This window comes from Poecilia reticulata, chromosome 6, assembly GCF_904066995.2.
Source record: "Poecilia reticulata chromosome 6, P_reticulata-male-v2, whole genome shotgun sequence".
In the NCBI taxonomy this organism is placed as follows: Eukaryota; Metazoa; Chordata; class Actinopteri; order Cyprinodontiformes; family Poeciliidae; genus Poecilia; species Poecilia reticulata.
The window spans coordinates 18,661,420-18,683,257 of record NC_088835.1 but is presented as its reverse complement, the minus strand read 5'-3'; the positions used below and the strand labels follow the sequence as shown (position 1 = coordinate 18,683,257).

General features: G+C 40.1%; 1 protein-coding gene across 1 annotated transcript in view; it reads left to right on the top strand.

Annotated features, from left to right (window-relative positions):
- Window positions 1–21,838, top strand: part of itpr2 (inositol 1,4,5-trisphosphate receptor, type 2) — a 70,316-nt gene that overhangs the window by 30,785 nt on the left and 17,693 nt on the right. The window contains exons 37-48 of the mRNA XM_008411467.3: window positions 292–400; window positions 11,976–12,096; window positions 12,489–12,673; window positions 12,758–12,935; window positions 13,815–14,068; window positions 14,157–14,357; window positions 18,286–18,396; window positions 18,570–18,665; window positions 18,750–18,869; window positions 20,029–20,139; window positions 20,225–20,417; window positions 20,535–20,660. Of these exons, the coding sequence (XP_008409689.1) occupies window positions 292–400; window positions 11,976–12,096; window positions 12,489–12,673; window positions 12,758–12,935; window positions 13,815–14,068; window positions 14,157–14,357; window positions 18,286–18,396; window positions 18,570–18,665; window positions 18,750–18,869; window positions 20,029–20,139; window positions 20,225–20,417; window positions 20,535–20,660 (1,805 nt within the window). The remainder of the gene's footprint in view (window positions 1–291; window positions 401–11,975; window positions 12,097–12,488; window positions 12,674–12,757; window positions 12,936–13,814; window positions 14,069–14,156; window positions 14,358–18,285; window positions 18,397–18,569; window positions 18,666–18,749; window positions 18,870–20,028; window positions 20,140–20,224; window positions 20,418–20,534; window positions 20,661–21,838) is intronic.

Here is a 21,838-nt window from a genome sequence, read left to right as displayed (position 1 = left end):
TTTATTATTTGCAAGAAATATTACAAACCTTGTATCTTTCCCTTCTGCTCCACTATTAAACCCCACTTTGTGCTGAATTTCTATTTTTTTTCAAGTGAAAATGTAAATGCACAAATTGTTTTTGCATTATTACATGAGGATTCTCTTAACATGCTATAAAACGATCACAAATACCACTTTTCTTCTGCTTCTCTGTGGTGATCAGGAGTTGGTTTGTCTTATGGGATTTTTGCTGCACTTGTAGGAATCAATTATAAACTAAACAACATTTCCCTGATCTCTCTTTGCCAGACTAATCAAACACACCAAGCAGCTTATGGAACAAGAGGAAAAGCTGTGTATAAAGATCCTGGAGACCATCAGAGAGATGATGGAGAAGAAGGAAAGTTTTCAGGAATCTGTAAGTGCTTCACCTGCTGTTTCTTGGTCCTTTTTTTGCAGTTTGTTCTTCCATCCTTTCAAAATGCATTAATTACGTTAAGTACTTAAAATTTTGCAATAGGCGTGTCTCCACATGCCAATCGCCATGGGTAGTGCAACAGAGTCCTTGTTTTCTCCCCGGTTGTTTCGGCCCGGAGCCTCGATTTTCCTCATCAGTATGCTGCGGGTTTGCCCGCGTTACATAAGCCAGGGAGGCACTTGAGGACACGCTCACACTGAGAAGGAAAAGGGGGAAAGCGTTGGAAGGAGGACAAGGTGGGGGGGCAAGCACTGAACAAACAAATCAATACTGCAGCGAGAGGAGGTTCAGCAGGACCCCGTGTCCTATGAATATTTATTTATTTATTTATTTATTTATTTATTTATTTATTTATTTATTTATCCATCCATCCATCGGTCTTAGGTCTTCATTTTGTCTGTATCCATTCCTTCATCCATCCATCTGTCCATTCATCCATTTGTCTCTCCTTACTTGAAGGTTTTGTACTTAAAACTAAAGACTGTAAGGATATCTGCAGTAAATTAATAGTAAACTTTAATCAACTTTAATAAATATGAAGTGAAAGCTAATATGAAGTGAAAGCTGCTCATTTAGGTTTGAAAAGTATGAACTGCAGGTCATCAACACAGTGTGAGAACCCTGAGAGACACTGGAGTTTTTAATTCGCAAGTCAGATTATTGTCTTAAAAACTGGGATTATTGAATTAGCTGTCAAAAGAATGCATTCCTGCCAGTATTGACTTTCCTTTCTCGGTTTGTGCTCTCAGTGAAGTTTTTTCCCCCCAAAGCTGGCTTAGCAGTTGTGTAAAAAAAACAAAAAAAAAAAAGATCAGAAGGATTCAAGATGGAAAAGCGAGTCACTTTTTAAAAGTGGCGCGGCTCATCCTAGACGCCAGACGGTGCAGTAACAATCTGTGAAATGTCACTTTGTGTAGGTGTTCATGAGTGCGTTTGTAGCCTCTCTGTCGTTTCCCTTCAGCCCTGAGTGTGGAGCTGCTGCTTCACAGCACGAGAGGCTGAGAAGGAGGGAGAGGACGGTGGCTGATGGAAATAATGAGAGAGGGAGCGGCAGACAGACAAAAAAAAAAAAAAAAAAACAGAAGCAGAGAGACACAGAGTGACAGCTTAGGCAGCTGAGACTGGTGGCTCCCCTGGGGTACAATGAGTGGGTGGAGAAGCGAGTGAGAGAGAGAGGAGAAAGAGAGGAGAGCCATGTGAGGAGCCATGTGAGAGGGAGGAGGGGGGAGAGAGCGGGCAGCGTCTGCCGGGTGAGGGATAGGAGAGAGTCTGCTCAGTCCATGAGGAGACAGGGCAGGGGGTGCGGTTACGTAACAGCCTGCAGTGGCTGAGCCAGAATCACGTGGAGCCTCACGTTCTCCCTCTCTGCGCACTCTCTCGCTCCTCTGTTTGCTCTCTCTCTCTCTCTCCCCCCCTCCTCCTCGTTTGATGCTTAGTCTCGGTTAGTCGCATTCTGTCCTCGCGTTCAGCTTATTCTCTCTATCTCGCTGCCGTGTTGTCCCACCCAGACCCTGACCTGCGTTTGGCCAGATCGTGGCTGGGTGGACAACATGAGGGGGAACGTGGGCAGTCGCCCGGCACGGTGCTTGTTTGAGCCGTCAGATAAGGGGTCCTGTGTAAATGTTTGTGCTCCAACTCGCCCTGAAGATATCCAGGGTGCAGGAGATTTTATTTCGAAGAAAATGTTTAAAAGAATGGTTGATAAAGTGCACTGATGCTGGACCCGAGAAATTTCACAGCATTGGGTTAAATAAAATGGTCTTTATTCAGGTTTCTTTAAAGGATTACACTACGCTTTAGATTTGCGTCAGTCATTTGGCCGGATTAGTGATTTGGAAAGTTGTTTTTTTTGTTTTCCTTAATCGGCTGTGATTGTTAATGCACATTTTAAAAAAAAATTATAATAATTTTCATTAAATGCACCAAATCTAGGCTCTTCTAACATTTTCACTTTATAAACATATTAACCGGTTTCATGTAGAATACATCAATATACTTCTTTTAGATTAACACTTCAGTATATCAGATTTTTTTACGTAAATCCCTTATTTATTTCAATATTTGTTAGATTCAGAGCTACTACATTCATCAAAGGATGTACTCTGCGTATGATTGTGTATTACTGAAGTGGTCTAAAACAATATTTTGAGCAATACTCACAAAAAAATAGTGTTCACTTTGAAGAGCATATTGTGCAGCATATTATTAATGTTTACTGTTGTGTTCTCAATAGAGCGACACTTATTCGTTGATGTGTTTGTTCTGGTTGCTAGCCTGCAACCAGAAGCTTAACATGAATCCTGTAACTCCTTACCTTAATAATAAATATTTCCTAAGACTCTGGTTTTATGCAAAACCAGGTGGAGGAAGGGCGTATTAAACCTTTGGGATGACATGGAATCATTTTTTCCCCCATTTTTAAACAGTTTTTTCCTAAAACGTTGTAATTTCTTGATACCGGCACCAGCCTCATGCTTTAGTACCAGTTGCACTAAACTGGCTCATTTCAGATCCAGGAAACTTTGCAAAGCATTAGCTTAGCAGTTAGCCACAAGCTTTCAGCAGCAGGCAATAGACTAAAATGACTTAATCTGAAAAAGTGTCATAAACCTTGAAATTTTACTGTTTAAATTTTTTGTTTTTTTACACATTAATGCAAGTCGTTAATTTGACTAAATGTGTGTTTTATGTGTCCAGCTTTACGTACAGCTGTGCCACGTGTTGTCTTGTGTACAGTACACATCTTCTTGTTTACAGTAGACCAAAAAAGCTGCTTATGTAATATAGATCACTCTCTCAGGATTTCTTGTCCCGCCTATCTCACACTCTCCTCCCTGTCATTCACACGCTGCCTGTCTCTTTGTGTGTGCATCTGTCCCACCTCTGTGCTTGCCAGGTTTCACACCAACTCACCCAAAGGCAAAGCAGATTTACAGATTACCACTGTCTTGATGCTAAGTGCATTACATGCATGCATGTAGGGGTAAAGCCTTGCTCAAGCACATGCTATCCCTGCAATGCTGGCTGTCTCGGTGTGAACTCATCCTGCAGGGTTTTCCCTCTTTTGGCTGTCATGTAACGAGACGGGATGGGAGTCCCTGTGCGCTGTAGCTTGTTTCTCCAGACAGGTGTTGTAAATGTGACTGCTGTACAGTTCAACCTTCACATGTATTTGGGCTGACGCATCGTGCTGGGTCAAAATCAGAAAAAGTTTAAACTGGGACATGTCTGGGCTAAATATGGAGCCGTTATGCTGTTGAAGCCCACAAACCAGAAAGTACTCAAAAGTTGTTTAAAAATGTATTTGCTGTTAATGGCAAGATTTACTGCCTCTGATGAGGCGATCTCTCTTCCTTTCTGTCTTCATTTCCCTCAATCTGTTAGTCAGGTGTCTGTTAAGGGAGGTTTATACATTGGTCTCCATGGTGATGAGGGATTAGCACATGTTGGTTGTCTGGCCTGGACGTGACTTTGCAAAAGAAGTCTACATATTGAATGTGAAAATGCTCCAAGAGCACCGAGTCTGCTTAAGCTCCCGAAACTCCTTCACAAACGGTTTAACTGTTTAAATTAGTTAAAAATAAGTGTAAAGTTTGCCCACTCTGAAGAATTAATAACTTAGTAATAAGATATAAATACAACTTGCAACATCTGGTCTTGTCCTTTTAAACCACCTTCTTTCTATTTAACGGGTAAAAAAAATATACTCATTAACTAAATTATAAGAACTACTTTGACACATGCCTGCCAGTTTAATTATTGTTTGTTTTTTATTGAACATCTTTGAACACCGGGGAAAAAAAGATGTTTTGTTCCGTTTTGTTAGCCTGTTAAAGTCTTGGTATTTCAGATGAGAACATTATGCATCCTAGGGATTCTATGAATGAGATTAATTGTGACTGTGAACAATGTTTGGACTCAGTTCATGGTCTGTTATTTGAATCTGATTGCATGTGAGTTAGGCCAGTTGTGCTCAAAGAGGCACATGACTGACAACAGGATGGATGACATGCAGGTTTAGTTCATGTCCTTACTGGTTGGTTGTTTCAGTTTTGCTAATGCGGCTTGTAGACATGAAAACACAAACGCCTTTGAGTCTTCCAGGTCTCTGTGGATGCTGATCTGGAAGATCCTCGGCAGGTCACGTCACGCCACAAGATGATATGCTTGTGAAATTATTCAAAAAAATAGAATAAAATTCAAACCAGCACCTACATTGTGCAAGACTTGATGAAGTCCAGAAAATATAAGTGAGCTTTTAGCAAGAACTTTAGTTCAGAGCTGTCAGAATATTTTGCTTTGGAGTTTGTCTGCTTTTTTCCCCCAGACGATTTGTTGTTCTAGACCAGTGTTTCTCAACCTTTTTTGGCCCAGCGCCCCCTAGCCTTTATCCAGATCCCTCACCGCCCCCCACCAAAGAATTTGCAGGCTACTTTGTACTGACCATTACTTTATCATTAATATAACTATCACTATTGTAGATGTTTTAATTTGTATGCTTGTTTCTGTATTTATCATCAAAAATTATTTCCCAGAGAACAAAAAAGTCATGGGAATAGAAATTATTTTCACAGGCGTCTACGAAAAATGCAATGAACATTCAAGTTAAAATTGGTAGGCCAAACAGCAGCCAATCAAAGTGGAAAAATATTCTTATTTTGTGCCATTTTCTAGTTTTTAAATCTTGCACAAAATGACCAGATAAAAGATGTTCAACATGCCAGTTTAAACTTTGATCTATTTGCAAAACGACTGAGCTCTGCAACATTAAAATATGGATAGAACTGTAACTACATTAATCATAGCTCTTCTTCTCTTCGGTGTTTCTGTCAATTTCTGGTGGTGCAGCTCTGTGCTGCCTTCAGGAGAATGGGACATCAGAGTATCATCCATAAAACTTCACCCACATGGCATTTATTGTGCAAACCAGACCTTTCAGTTGTAAAACAAAAGTTCCAGATCCTTTTAATACCATACAAATATGAGACAGAAACATGGATTATATCTTTATACAGACCTGTCTATTGATTTATATATTAATAGTTTTACTGGACAGAAATTACAAAGAACAAATCTGGTTCTTAATCAAATCCTAATGAGTCAAATTGAAAGTGTCATGGAGTCACCAGCCTCATGACATTAACACTGACATGAAAAATAATATTGAAGAAATAAATATATCAAATCTAATTAAAAACATAAATAAGCGATCAGTTCTTTACTGTTATGGTCTGTAAGATATATTTATTCTCAGTACTAGATACTGAATAAACAAACCCATGGCACTTCAACAATATTATTTTACCTTTTATCTGGAAATAGTGTCTGTTTATTCTTGCTATACAGTCCTCTGTATTAATTATTGCTCGAAAGGTCTTGCCATACCAGTTTATTCCTCTGTATTTACTTTAGTTTCTTAGTTTATTCTTGCATTTTGCTGTTCATTCATTTCCATTTAGTTTCTTTTGATTAGTATTATCCTCTCTTGGTTTATCGCTATGTCCACTTTAGTTTCTTTCCTGATGCTACATTTATTTTATCGTTTATTGACCACCAGTAATTTTCACTTATCACCTGCTGCGCCGCCTAATCACCATGATTTTCCACATCATGTGTTGATTTTTCACTGTTCAGGGTCGGATTCTGTTTTTATGCCATAATTCACATCTAGTTCGTTGCTCCGTTTTATGTCCCGCTTCTCCTGTTTCAGAGTTTTGCGCAATGTGCGCGTCGTTTTTTTTTTTTGTTTTTTTTTAAGCCCCTAAGGTGCAGGGCGTATCGATGGGGAAAAGGCAGACTGACATAAACCTTTTAAAACATTGGAAACAATTTCTGCATTCTGATTATGGAAATGTAAAAGTTCTGTGGTCCCGTTGTTCTATCACCCCCTTTTCATACCGGACCACTTACAGCTCTGGTGTTAACGCTATAAAATGAACGCTCTCTATCATGGTATCACCCATGGAGGGATTTCTTTATATCTTTATTTAAATGGGTTCATTTTTCAGAGGGATACACAGTGAAGGTATTGTGATTTTAGCTACCAGTAGCAGGAAAACGGAGCTGCGCCAAGAAGCTAACAGAAGCTAACAAACACTGAATAGAAGAAGAGCTGCCATCGATACAGTTGCAGCCAAGCATAGTTTAATGTTACACAATACAGTTTCACCAAATTGCTCAAAGTCTAAACTGGCATTGTTGTGCATTTAAGGTGTAAAGTTTACCTTCGACCAAACGCCCCCCAAAGGAATACCAGCGCCCCACTTTTGTAAAAATGTCCGCCAGCGCCCCCTGCCGTCCTCTGAACGCCCCCTGGGGGGCGGTACCGCCCACTTTGAGAACCGCTATACTAGACCGTGATAATACATGGACAAAGAGCACATGGAGCGTAATAATGCTCCATGTGCTCTTAAAAAAAGAAAAAAAAAGTGGACAAAAGAAACAAGTTTGTCTTTGCAAAAACGAATCTACCCACCAATCCTCCCCGTCATTCCCACACCAACTCATCCCCCCATTGCCCAACCATTCAGAGGCCATCCTCTTCACTTATCCATCCATTTGACTATCAAACCACCAAATAAAACTTCAACCAACCTATTCATATATCCACCAGTCTATCCACCCAATGACCCACCCCTTCATTTTTCATCCATCTGCCATCAACCCGTGAGGTAAGGTAATTTTATTTATATAGAACATTTTCAGCAACAAGGCAATTCAAAGTGCTTTACATGAGTTAAAAGGAAATGCAAACAAAATAACAAACCAAAGGAAAAGAGGAAAGGACACATTAGGGCAGATGGCAACATTCAGACAAAACAAAGGGGCAAAACAAAGACATGAGTGAAGGCGGTGACGTCAGGTGGCTTGGCATAGTCCGACAGAGGTGTTTATCAAGGCATGATGTCCTTAGGAGCGCTCAGCTCCACAGCTCCATGGAAACAGCAGGGGGTGAGAAGGGAAGAGCGTTATGTTTACATATCTTCGAGGAAATTAGAGATATGCAGCCCTTCCAAGGCCACACGGGGAAAGCCAATTTATAAACAGAATGTCTTAGGTCGTGAAGATTATGAATTTCAATCTTCGCTAAAGTCTCTCCAATACATCTCAGTTCCCAATTATCCAAATTAGTTTGGTTGTTCCACTGAACCGAAACTAGCAACTTCTCCAAGATTGATTCCAACTCGTTAGTGAGTTTTAGAGTCCTCGTCTCTGTCCACACCAACAGTCCAAGTGTTTGCTAGTTCGGCCAAGTCCGTCACAAATTTGTCGATAATCCAGGAATCCATAAGCTCCAAACATTAGAAATCCTGTTATCATGAATAAATCCAGGGTGAATCCTGCCGGGTGTGTCCCTGCAGGTCAAGAGGGATCTCCTGTGCCCAGACTTCTCGTCGAAAATTTGATCAATTGCATTGAGAGACCAGTTGACCAGATCCATAATTTGTAGATTTTAATGATGTGCAAAGAAAGGCACCAAAAATATAGAAAAAGACCCGATAAAAACAGAGCAAGCAGGGCAGGTATGGACAGCGAGGGAGCAGAGGAAAAAAGCATCCGCCTTCATTGAGAGCAAGAGAGTCACAAATACCTATTGACTTTCCCACCCAAAACCCCACCCACCCATTCAACTGCCTATTGAGCCCAGCTACTCTCCATCCCATGCTCTGATCGACCCACCAACCCACTCCACCACTTCTCCGCTCACTGACCCGTCAGGTCAAGTCATGCAGCCATTGACCAACTGAGCCACAAAGAACATTCATCCGAGGTAAAACAATACAAGTTTCAGAGGTAAACAAACTTCTTTACTTTGTCTAAATGCTTAGCGTTTAATTGAAGCACCAAGCAGTCAAACAAACTATCTTGATAATTTTCTTTCCCCTGATAAAGTCGGAACCCAACATTGTTGGAGAATAACAATTTAGCAAATGCTCAGTGGTTAACCTTGTACTAAATACTTTATGCTGTTTATGCTGCTGTTCCTGCATTTCCCTGAATTACCAATTTCTTTCACATGTGGGCTTAATTTGTTTTGCTGATGTGCTTGTTTGTTGGGTAAAATCATTTCATGTGCCGAGGGACGGCCGCTTTAAAAAGTTGTAAAACTGCAGCTCGTGATGTTTGTTTCTCTTGCAGGATTTTATCAGATATACATTCAGTTTGTCCTTTTTTGGCCATATGAACATGCAAGCAGAGCTCAATGATGGTGTCTGTAAAGTAAAAAAGAAAAAAATCTTATTGAATATATTGGATGCAGAATTAACGTGCTGTGTTTAACGGATTAACATATCAATTAGACAGAGTTTAAATTCTTCTTATACACTGAGTCATTAAAGCACTGCAAGAAGGTCATAGGTCAACCAGTTAGAAAAAAATGCTGTTGCTTCATAGATCTTTAAACAGCTTAGTCACTGGTAAGTATATTTCTTACATGTTTCATACTGTGTTATTCTTAAGGAGATATTAATTATTATCCTTGATCCGCTCATAGTGGACGCACCAAAACATAAATTTGGGCCCTTGTTGATATCCAATATTATTATTGCTGATAACTGACATTGACCGATATCAGATGAACTTCCCTGCCCTTTTGACACCATGAAAAAAACCCAACCATGTCACTGACGTTGTTTTTCTGCTTTAAACACTCCACAGTCCCACACTGCGTCATTGTACCACAACGTCAAGCGCCTCCCTTCCTGGTCGTAATACACATACCAAAAAGGCAACAAGATGGAAATAAACATCAGTAGTTTTCAGTCCAGTTTTTTTTATCTTGGCAGTATTGATCTGCCGATACCGATAATGCTGCTGATATATTGTGCATCCATAGCATTAGCCATCGGTGGTTCAGTTTTGGCAAGTTTATCTTGCAGAAAGTGTGGGATGGTGTTTACTGATGCTGAAATAGTTGGACTCCTATAGCTTGTTAAAAAAAAAAAATTCTGTATTGAAGTCCGCTTAATCCCAAGACAAACAAAAAGAGATATCTCTTCTGACAGAACCCATCACAAAAAAAAACCACATTCCCCTGGACCTTTTCTAAATTCCTTAACCTGCTTGGAGGATTTTTTTTTTCCTCTGGCTTAACTATGTAATCTCATTTGAACTGAGCAACTCTGATACCACTGGTGCTGCCCTCTGCTACCTGCATGAGTTTTCAGACCACCCAAAGAAGTACTTGTTTAATTCAGTCTTCTCTCCTGTGTGGAGAAGACTCTCAGAGCTCTGCAAGAGGAAGGAGGGAGGGGGAAACGGACTGTTGAGATGCCGACTGAAAGGAATCGGCAGCTCATCCCCAGCCTGGACAGCAGAACCGCAGTGTGGCGTGCCAGTGCACATTTTAAAACATCACGACTGCTTCCTTGCTCCGCTGTGTTTGCCCTCCCTCCAGCCTGCTTGACTTCTGTCGGCACTTTTACCTCTAACTCTGTCTTTTGCTCTCGTGGCTCTTACATCATCTGACTGGAGTTTTTCTCGTCAGTGCAGTAGCAAGCAGATGAGTCAGGCTGGCTGGACTGACTCTCCTCCATTCTCTCTATCATGTCTTCCCCTTTCTCTTCTCTCTTCCTGCGGTCGTAGCCAGCAGACTGCATCGCCCAGAGGGAAGACAAGTGAGAGAGAACCCTCCTCCCCTTCCTCCTTTCAACTATCTCCTGTTGGACCTTCGCTTCCCTGCCGAGTGCCAGCACGGGCTCAGTCAGAAAGGGGGAGAAATCAACTCCAAATATTCCTTAATTTGAAATCAATCATGTGCTATATCGTGATTCTTGAAATTGTGTTTGCAGTGCAGTGTGGAAATGAGAAACTGGCTCGATGGCTCATCCTCAACTATTCTTGCGGCTGTGTGTGTTTGTGAAGCCGCTCAGCCAGACAGTGCAGGCAGACAAGTGTCTGTGCTGACTGCAGATGAGATTGAGTGTTTACTGACACGGAGAGCATCAGCTACACAAGCTCTTCCTTATGCCCATTCACAGTTTGTGGAAGTTTAGCTGATCTGCTCTTCTGGCTCAACTTCGTTTGTGCCTAAAACTGGCAAAAATACTGATGACGAAAGCTTTTTTTTTTTTTTTTTCTGTAGCACTCAATTATTTTAGCAGAAACTTAATATTGTAGTTGAGCTACTTGCAACCTTTTTGGAAGTGTCTTCCATAGACTGGCTGTCATACGTGGTATCATATTAAAATTATTGCAAAGTGTAAAATCTGTTACACATCACAAACTGCAGTCTACAAGAGCTTTTCCTTATCATCTCTCTTTAACACTAGGAGGCTTCATCTTGTTTCACTTCTGTTTTTTTATGTCTATCTTCTCTGTTGGTATGCCTGTGTCAATACCTGTTGCCACAGAAACCAGTATTAACCCCCCTGCAACCTCTATAGTTTGTCCTGCACAATAATTATATATGTTTACTAATTGTTTCCATAGTAGTCCATCTAGCTTTCAGTCACCCTCCCTCTTATTACACAGCCACCACTGAGAGATTATCTCTATGCACAGTTTCCATCCTGTTTCTGCTCTTCAGCCATAAATGTCACATGAGACAGAAGATAACTGCAGATTGTAGGAAAATAAATGGCTTCTTGAAGCAAACCTGCTGCTTCTGTGGAAGAAAATGAACAATGTGCAACTCATTGATTCCCCTCACATACATCAAGTAGCCTTTATTCGTACAGATGCAATTAGAATATGACTGTATGTAGTGTGGTTGGCCTGCATTTTAGGTTTTTCACAACATTAGTCTTTATATTAAATATTTTGTGGAGTGACATTGACAAAATGACTTTTTGGAAGATGTGCATCTCATTACTTCAGAAAAATAACAGAAAAATAAAATCTTTCCAACAGTCGGGCATGGTGGTAGTGGTATGATTATCTGGGCCTGAAACCTGAATGGTTTGCTGATTCAGGATCTGAATGACCCGCCATAATTAAAGGACCCATAAAAGTTTGCTTGTATGCCAGAAAATCCAAAAGTAGAATGTAAAGGCACGAGTTGCACGCTTGAATTTATACAGACGGAGGAAGTCCACCTCTAAAACCAAAACTGTTTCGGGGTGAGAAATATTTCTGCGTAAAGGCTGCAACAGAAGAAATTTTCAAGTGGGCAAACATCTTTCTTATTTCTTCTCAGACGTTGCAGATTGTTTTATAAATGTCCCATTATTGAAACATACAGTTACCGCTGTGCTCTCTCAATCTTTGATTTATTTGTTGAGAACAGCGTTGCCATGCAGTGTGACGGCATTCCCATTACAAGAGAAATGTATCGTGGAATAATTGTGATGGTTCCCATTAGGTGGATTGGGATAAAATGTGCTCGGCAATCTCTGAGATAATTGATCGATTTCCACTATTGTTCTTGCTTCTTACATTAGGATTTGTTACCTTGTATTATTATTTTTTTAATGTTTTTGTTCAGCAACTCAAACGGCATCACTGTGACTAATATGTGAAAATGGTCCGGTTTTAGTTTGAATATATGTTAATCTGATGGTTTCTGTCTCCACAGGGAAATGAGCTGAGAAAGATTCTCCTCACTCGCTACTTTGGAACTCAAAAGCTTTACTCCAAGTCGGAGGGTGGGAGTGGAAACAGTTCTTCAGGAGGCCTTGTCAAGCAGTCATCGGGAGGTACTGAAAAACCCCAAATAAAAACTCAGCAGACACTGAAATAACTGCTCTCTGCAGGGGGAGCAAATGCAGCTAACATGACAGCAAAGATGTGCAGTTTAGTGTTGGCAGATTTTTTTTAACCAATTTAAAGTAATTTCTGAAGTATTGTATACAGTAAATTTGCCTACTGTGCAAGTATGTGTCATCCCTTTTATGTATGAAAATCACTTTTTCATATAGGCTTATGTAGGTTTGGATATTTCTTTTTCTCCCTTAAAGCTGAAGTAGGTAACTGTCTTTATTTTATTTTTTTAAATAGCCCTCTTGTTAAAATTGCCGCTGTGTCCCGACGGTATAAGATGAGACAGATGACCTGTGAAAATATTTCATTCATTTATTGTCTGCTGAAGGTTCTGCCTCACTGGACTCAGACAAGCCATGCAGCAGCATGGTGGAAATTCAGTGTCTCCTGGATAAGGTCGGGGCTACAGAGCTGGTGATCGACCTCATAGTCAGCACCAAGAACGACCGAGTGTTCGAACAGAGCATTTTGCTGGGCATCGCTCTTCTGAAGGGAGGAAACACTCAGATTCAGGTGGACTCCACAGATATTCCTGCCCATTGTTCGACGTCTCTGCATCTGGATTGTGTCTTAATTATCACTCTGACTCCCACCCAGAACTCCTTCTACAACCAGTTGTTTAAGCAGAAGAACTCTGAGAAGTTCTTCAAGGTTTTCTACGATCGCCTGCGCATGGCCCAGCAGGAGATCCGGTCCACCGTGTCCGTCAACATGTTCGATTTCAGCAGCAGGAAAAGAGAAGATGACAATTTATACAGTACCAGGTTTTGGAACGGTAAACTGAGTAATTTTGCATTGAAGTATTTCATTCATTTATTTACTGAAAACTGACACTGTGAACATTTATGAACATTTTGAACAACTCAAATGTAAATGCAGCCGAGGCTCATTTCCTTTGTTTGTTCCCCTGTTTGGTTGAACAGAGGCTGAATAGATATAGAAAGAAAAGATTTGAGTGAAGATTACTGCAGCTAAATGCAAGACAAAATTACTAGAAGGCCAACAAAATGCATTGATGTTCTTTGTTGATGCTTTACAAAATACCAAAAAGTACAAGCTGTACGAAGACTTTCACAATACTTTTATCCATCTCGTATCCCAATAAAGATGTTTGTTTGTTGTCTTGAATAAAACCACTTTACCACCAGTCATTATCCCCAAATGTTCAAATGCCTGTTAGCCACACATATTTACATGAAAAACTGAGTCACTTATTATACCTGAGAGCAGACAGGCATTGCCATAGAAACAATTATTCTTTAGCACCGTGTGAGGTCCTGAGGTTCAGCTCGGCCTTAATTTTTTTCTTTTTCTTTTTTAAATAAATCAGTGTTGGATAAATCCAGAGTGATTTTGGTTGCTCTGCTGACATGCTGTTCCCATTTCATGCAGTCACATGTCAAAAGCCCGTGTGACATCCTACTTCACAAGATTTACAAAAGCTCATTGTATCAGGATTTGGTGGTTTTAAGCTACCGAACCCCACTTAATTATGCCTCATTTGTCAAAAGGATGCCTCTACATTTCTTATTTTATTATGACTGTTTCAAGGCCTAAAAGGATAAACGTTTGCTGTTCAGCTGCATCAATTTACAAAAGGTCATTTGCTCTTAAATGCTGCTAATGCCATCCACCTATTATCATTGCTTTGCAGGGAAAGACTCAAGCATTTGTATGAGGGAAGAGATGCGAGGACAGCTGAAGGAGGCCTCGTCGGCCACGTTGAAGGCCATCTCCTCCTACAGGAACGAACTAGATCCCGATCTTGACTTTCTTGGCCAGAACAGCGATGCAGGTGGAGCCGACGAGGTTGAAGAGGAACCCGAGATGAGCTGGTCGATCGCCATCATGAAACCTGTTCTGCGATATCTCCAGCTGCTCTGTGAAAACCACAACTCAGACCTGCAGGTGCTGAAATCCGTCTGGAACAATTGATGTTCTTGTTGTTGTTAAAACAACTGATAATCTAAACTGTGACTTTTGTCTCGGACTTCAGAACTTCCTCCGCCATCAGCACAATAAGACCAACTACAATCTGGTGTGTGAGACGCTTCAGTTTCTGGACTGCATTTGCGGAAGCACCACCGGGGGCCTGGGGCTGCTGGGACTTTATATCAACGAGAACAACGTGGATCTGGTGCGCCAAACGCTAGAAACCATCACAGAGTACTGCCAGGGTCCCTGCCATGAAAACCAGGTAGGACCTTATGCCATTTGTGTTGAAAAATTGAAACTTGTTTACAATATAACATAATACAGAGTGATAACATTAGTCTGCATTATGCCACATCCATACTGTGTGCAAGTGAATTGAGCCCAGGGGCTAATTTCATGCATGTATTCCCCTCTGCTACTGCACTCACAACAATCACACTACATATTGGGAAAGACTACATGTTGTCAACACTACATGTTGACAACCCCCAAGACAGAGGGGCAAAAAAGCTCTGTAATACATTAGAGAGTTTTGGTCTAACACAACATGTCAAACAAGCAACACACATTCATGGACACGCACTGGACCTGGTTATCAGCAAGGGTGTGAATATTTCCAGTGCTTCTGTAACTGATGTCGCCCTGTCGGATCACTGTGCTGTTATCTTTGACAGTTCTTTATCTGTTAACCCACTTGGACAAAAAGCTACCATCACAAAACGTACTTTCACAGAAAACACAGCAGAAACAATTAATCAAATCTACGCCTCTTCCTCGCCCTTAAGCTATAATGACGTAGATAAGTTGGTAGATAATTTTCAGTGCAAACTTTCAGATATCATTGATTACATTGCCACCATTAAAGTGAAGGTTGTGACTGGAAGGAAGAAATCTCCATGGAGAAATGCATAAACAGCTCAATCTGCAAGACAGCTCTGCCGTAGGGCCGAACGGAAATGGCGTAAAACTCAACTGCACGTTTATTATGACATCTACAAAGAAAGACTACGTAACTATCACGCAACACTAAAGCATGCATCAGTTATCAAACCACTGATAAAAAAGAACAATCTAGACAAATCACTACTGCAGAATTACAGGCCGATCTCCAACCTCCCATTCATCAGCAAAATTATTGGAAAAGCTGTAAACAATTAAATAACTTCCTAACAACAATGAATCGCTTTGACTCCTTCCACTCTGGTTTTCGTGCTCACCACAGCACGGAGACGACCCTTGAAAAAGTGTTCAATGACATCCATATAAAAACACACTGTGGGAGAACCACAGTGCTGGTTCTGTTGGACCTTAGTGCAGCTTTCAACACTGTTGACCACGTCATTTTACTGAATCGACTGGAGAGTTGGGTCAGACTCTCCGGTCCAGTGCTCAACTGGTTTGAATCTTACATGAAGAACAGGGATTTCTTTGTTTCAATCAGAAACTTCTCATCAGAGAGGTCAAAGGTCACATTTGGGGTACCCCACGGTTCAATCCTAGGACCCCTTCTTTTCAATATTTATATGCTCCCACTGGCTCAGGTTATAACAGGAAATAAGATTAGCTACCATAACTACGCGGATGATGCACAGCTCTACATCACGATGTCACCAAGTGACTCTGAATCCATCCAATCACTGAATAGATGCTTGGAACAGATCAATGTGTGGATGTGCCAAAATTTTCTCCAGCTTAACAGAAACAAAGCTGAAGTTATTATCTTTGGACCTAAAGAGGAGCGAACGAGAATCAATGCACAGCTTCAGTTATTACAACTAAAAACCAGCGATCAGGCCCGAAACCTGGGAGTAGTGATGGACTCTGACCTGAACCTTCAGAGCCACATTAAGATAGTCACAAAGTTGGCCTTCTATCACCTGAAAAACATCTCCAGGATTATAGGACTTATGTCTCAGCACAATCCAGAGAAACTCATCCATGCGTTTATCTTTAGCCGCATTGATTACTGCAACAGCGTCTTCACTGGTTTGACTAATAAATCAATCAAACAGCTGCAGCTGATCCAGAACGCTGCTGCTCGCGTTCTGACTAAAACCAGGAAGATAGAGCACAAAACACCAGTTTTAAAGTCCCTACACTGGCTCCCTGTAGCTCAAATAATAGACGGTAACACTTTATTTGAAGGGGGTGAATAAGACTGTCATGACACTTTCATAAACATGACAAAACACCTGTCATGAACATGAATAAGCCTTCATGAATATTTACGACTGTTGTCATAAAGTGTCATTCAGTAAATCATGACACTTTTAATACAAAATTGACATTATTCAAAATGTCTTTATGACAACTTGACATTAACCAAGAAATCATTACTGTTTAAACTTTACCTTTAATAACATAAAGTTACCTAATTTTTTAAAGTGCAATAAGTAATACTTTTAGAACAAATTTTTATCAGTAATGATTTCTTGGTTAATGTCAAGTTGTCATAAAGACATTTTGTTGAGTTTATAAATCACTGAACGGTTTAGCACCACAATACATTAAAGATCTGTTATTGTTGTACCAACCGTCTAGACCCCTCAGATCTTCTGGTTCTGGTCTGCTCTGCATCCCCAGAACCAAAGGAGAAGAAGCAGCATTCAGTTTCTTTGAACCACAAATTTGGAACAAACTTCCAGAAAACTGTAAAACAGCTGAAACACTGGGTGCCTTTAAATCTCAACTTAAAACCCACCTGTTTAGAGTTGCTTATGGCTAAATTAGGGTTGGAGTGCGGGTTTTGATGTCTTCAATGTTTTCAATGTTTTTATCTTTACTTTTTATCTATTTATTAATTTCTTTTTATTCCTCTTTCTAATGATATAAAAGTGGCGAGTGACTGAGGGTCATTGCGCGCACAGAAAAACCCTGTAAATTCTAGACTCTAACAGGTAAAAAAATTGTGCACAAAAATCCGTGTAGGACGGCTAAGTCCTAGCACAAAAATTTGCGTGACAGGTGGACAGAGTCTGGTGCTGCAAGGTTGGAGACCTTGTCTCCAAGGTCTCCTGTTAGGCGACGGGGCCTGGATAATACCCGTGTTAAACGCACGGCGGAGTCCGGCGGAGTCCGGCGACGACAGGCGCTTAAATTCCGTAACAAAAGTATGTTTTTATCTTTTTTTAATCTTTTTTTTTTTTTTCAAAATTGCTTTCTCTTTCTTACCGTTTATTCAATGTCACATGGTTTTTTTTATTTTTTCTTTAATTATGTAAAGCACCTTGGAATGCCTTGCTGCTGAAATGTGCAATACAAATAAAATTTGATTGATTGATTTGATATCCCATAATACTATGCAACAGTCTGACTCCCTGCATCGTTTCCCCTCTTCACCCCTGAAATGATGCCCAAACTTTGCCTCCAAGCTACTCAAATATGCTTCGTTGTTGGTTGCACGTAGTCCAGAGAGTTTCCACAGCTCAGAATACGACGACGATTAGTGAATGTGCTGCAAAGACATGAGGTCAAGCATCTCAAAGCCAAAATGACTCGAAGAGCAGAGGAATCAAAACATATTTGGAAATACATTCATTGCACCTGTTCCAATTGAAATTTCAGAGTAAACCAGGATTGTTTTACTCCAACATATAAAATGTATTCTATTTTCCACTGAAAGTGTAATATGTTCAGGTTTTGGCTCTCTTGGCAGCTGCAAACTTTAGCAGCTAGATTTCTAAAGAAAATGCAAAATCTATTTTACATACAAAGACAGTCCGTTTTTTTTCCCTTCTACATCCAGGTAAGACATTTCAGATGTTGTATTTGATTTAGTACGTTTTTAACTCAAGGAATGCATCAGCTCCAGCCCATGTCCTGGGGTAAATCACTGTGTGGTGGCTCTTGTACACATCCTAGTAATCTCCATCATACTCTTTGCTGCAGTCTCCTCTTAAGAAAGCAGCTGCGAGCTTTTATTTGCCATTTTACACATTTTCCTTCCACTTAACTTTGTTAATATGCTTGTGTCAAAAATCAGCTTCTTTAGCAATGACTTTTTGTTGCTTGCTGTCATCATGGATCTTTCCTACGACCACGTTGTCAAATAAAGACAATAATATTTCAATAATGAGCCAATTTGTTGAGATTCCCTTTAGTACTCTTTGTGTGCTCAGTTCAAATGTATGTTCTATGATAAGTTCTATTTTGTTTTGACTGCATTAACTACTCTTGTTCCTCTCCTGCAGACATGCATAGCAAAACATGAGTCCAATGGCATCGACATTATTATAGCGCTGATTGTGAACTCCATTAATCCCCTGGGGGAGAATCGACTGGACCTGGTGCTGGTCCTCAAGGTGAGAAGCGGATTATGAAGAGGACTCTTTCTATGAGCCACAGCTGAAAAGTGTTTGTTCTGGTTTTTAACAGAGGTTTTATTAAATTAGTAATCCGACAAAACTTCAGGCGTTCATGTCAGCAGCTTTAATCACTTAAATTATGTATTTGGGGCCTTTTTTTTTTTCCCCAGAACAATGCTTCCAAGCTGCTGCTGGCCATCATGGAGAGTCGCCATGACAGCGAGAATGCAGAGAAGATTCTCTACAAGATGAGACCCACTGAGTTGGTGGGTGTTTGTTTTTTTCTGTACAAGTTAACAGCAACATCCGCTGCATTGCCAACAAACTTGTCCGAACTTGCCTGGTTATAGGTGGACGTAATGAAGGAAGCCTACACTCAGGGTTACGATGCTGAGGAGGACATGGACAACGCTGGTGAGCGGATCAAACCCAGAGACGTTGGACACAACATTTACATCCTGGCCCATCAGGTTATTAAAAAAGCAACAGCTGTTGTTTGTCTGTGACTTATCCATTGGCTTTTTTGTTTTGTTTGTTTGTTTCTGTCTGACCCTCTGCCGACCTCAGGGCTGTGCGCGCCAGCGCTTTATTAATGATTGAAGACTGCTGCACTGTGAATGAACTCTTCCGACACTAAAATAATTTTTCATGATGTGACGCTGCTTTATGTCAATGTAAAAGGGCAGAGCAAGTCTAGCAGGTCCTCCGCTCTGCCTGTGTCCGTTTGAGTGCCAGAGGATTTAGCTTTATTAATGAAACAGCTGGTTGCCATTTACTTTAAATATTCATTCAACGTTTACTTCTGTAAGTTTTTTTTTTGTGGTCCATTTGATTTGTACTTGGATGTCAGAATTTCTGAGATGAAAATCTAATGGATGTCTAAGTTGGAAATCTCAGCAAGAGCTATTGAAGATGGAGAAACTGTCTTATGCACTCCAGACAAGATTTATTAGTAAAAGAAAATGTGGCACGTGGAGTCAATCTTCATAAAATAAATATTGTGGACACAAATCTTTTATTTAAAACACTGAGTGTTTTAAATAAGATTAACTGATTGTTAACCTTAACATTTTTTAATTGCTTTGTTATTGAAATACATTTATTTATGTATGTATTTAAGGGTAACAAGCTTTATATTTGCTATAAGATGTTATCACTGGGCTGATCATTATTACATAATATTTAAGTTTATATATTTGTTTTCTTATTACATTCTAAACAGATGAAGGTAGAACCTGAAAATCGATGAAAATGTTATTGGTTTAAATAGCCTCTTTATATATATTTTTTAAAAAGAAGATTAGGAAACAAAGAGTAAGCTTTAAAAGCTTCTCAAATTAACTGAGATTGCAAAACTGGGTTTATTGTTTTTTTTTTATATGTATATATTAAGTAATTGACTTCTAAAAACAAGTTCATACAACACACTTTTGTGTTAGTTTATTTCTTTTTTTTAATGAATTTTAAAAATAATGTTGCTTTTCTTTCAATAATCATGAGAAGGCAGAGTTTTCTAGTTGGTATGAATTTCTATAGCTGTTTTCTTTTTTTATATAAACCCTTTGAAAAAAAAAGGATAAGAATTTAGACATTAGATATGTCCTTACATTATTCTTTTATTTTCTTTAGTTGGCCAGACACAGTAAGATCTTGCAGCAGAGCCTGAGGCCCAGTCTGGGGCTGGATAACGACGAGGATGAAGCTCTTCATTACTACGCGAAGCACACGGCACAGATAGAGGCAAGCGTTGACTTTACTCCGCCAGATTTTTGATGATGTGGAATTACTTTTTTTTTTTTTTAAGCAAATCGATTTCGCTTTTCAGATCGTGCGCCACGATCGCAGCATGGAGCAGATTGTGTTTCCCGTCCCAAACATCTGCGAGTACCTCACCGAGGAATCCAAGAACCGCGTGTTCACCACCACCGAGAGAGACGACCAGGGCAGCAAGGTGAACGACTTCTTCCAGCAGTTCGACAACCTCTACAACGAGATGAGGTGGCAGAAGAAGATCCGCAGTAAGTGGCTATCTAAATAGCGACTGCCGCTCCAGAATCTCATCACAGCATGAGTGGATAGTGTCCATTATGTGTGAAGGAACAAGCTAAACTTTCTTTCCGTTCTCCTTTGCATAGGAAACAAGGCTCTGTTCTGGTTCTCCCGGCACTTCTCTCTTTGGGGAAGCATCTCTTTCTACCTGGCCTGTGTGCTCAACCTCACCGTCGGAGCTTTTTATCCGTTTGGAGACGATGGAGATGAGGGTAATTAAGCTGCCAGTCTGAAATTTATATCCTCTAATCGCTGCCAGGAATGTCATAAAAGTTGTTCTTTTAATGATCCCTGTGAAGTTTTGTTTTTCCAAGGTGGAATGATCATGCAACAAATATCTGCACTGATTTAAAAAAAAAAAAAAAAACAAGAATAATTCGGAGCATCAGTTAAACTTTATTGCAGACTTTCTGTCATCAAAAGGTCATTGTTAATACTCTACATATGTATGCATATACATCATTCAGCACATGTAGTTAACACCCAGTTAAGCAGCTGAATTTCGATTGATATTTCACCACTTTTTGGTAACCAGAAATGGTAGCATCTGTTTAAAATTTGTTGGCTTCCTGGCACAAAGCTAATTTTTTTTTAGGTATGTTGATTACATTTCCAGTAGAGTTAAATGGATTTCATCCCAAGATTAAAAAAAGAATCTTAAAAACATGCATTATTCCTCCACACTATTAAATGTTTTTTTTTTTTTTTTTTACCTGTGTTCACACCTAATAAAACTTTTGCACATGAATAGGTAGTTGTGTACAGAACGTGCTCAGAGATCCTTTTACTGTTTAATTGCACCTTCTGATACAAGACAACTTGGACTTACTGACTTTATTGGCTGAGGGCTTTGTGTTACAGCATCTCTGCTCAGCTCTATTCTGAAATGTAGTCAGAATTCTTTTTAGTACTAAAAGAAAACGGCAGAGTGGAAATCCGAAGGCAATTCTCCATGCAAGTGTGTGCGTGTGTGTGTGTGTGTGTGTGTGTGGGGGGGGGGGGGTGTGTGTGTGTGTGTAGATATAGCTTTAGAAAAACCAAAGAAGGATTAGATGAAGACGTGTGAGACGACTCAACACTTACACTTCATAACCAGCTGTTTCAGCACCATTTGCGAAAAACATTTAGTCCATCGACGACACGACCACATTTACATCAAACTGGGTTTTGTGTAGTTGATCAAACAAAGCTATTTCTTTAGCGTCACTGTTCTGCGTTACTCATCCCTGCTTTGTAGTTTCCTAGAGAACCCCGAGCTTCAGTGGTTTGTTTACCCTGTAATCTGTTGTTTTGAGCAGTAATTTCCCCCCGGACTGTTGTTTGACATGTCTAAGTGTTGCCTTCACCACAGTGCGCCGAGTTAAGCTCTAAACTCTGGTGAATAATTTAT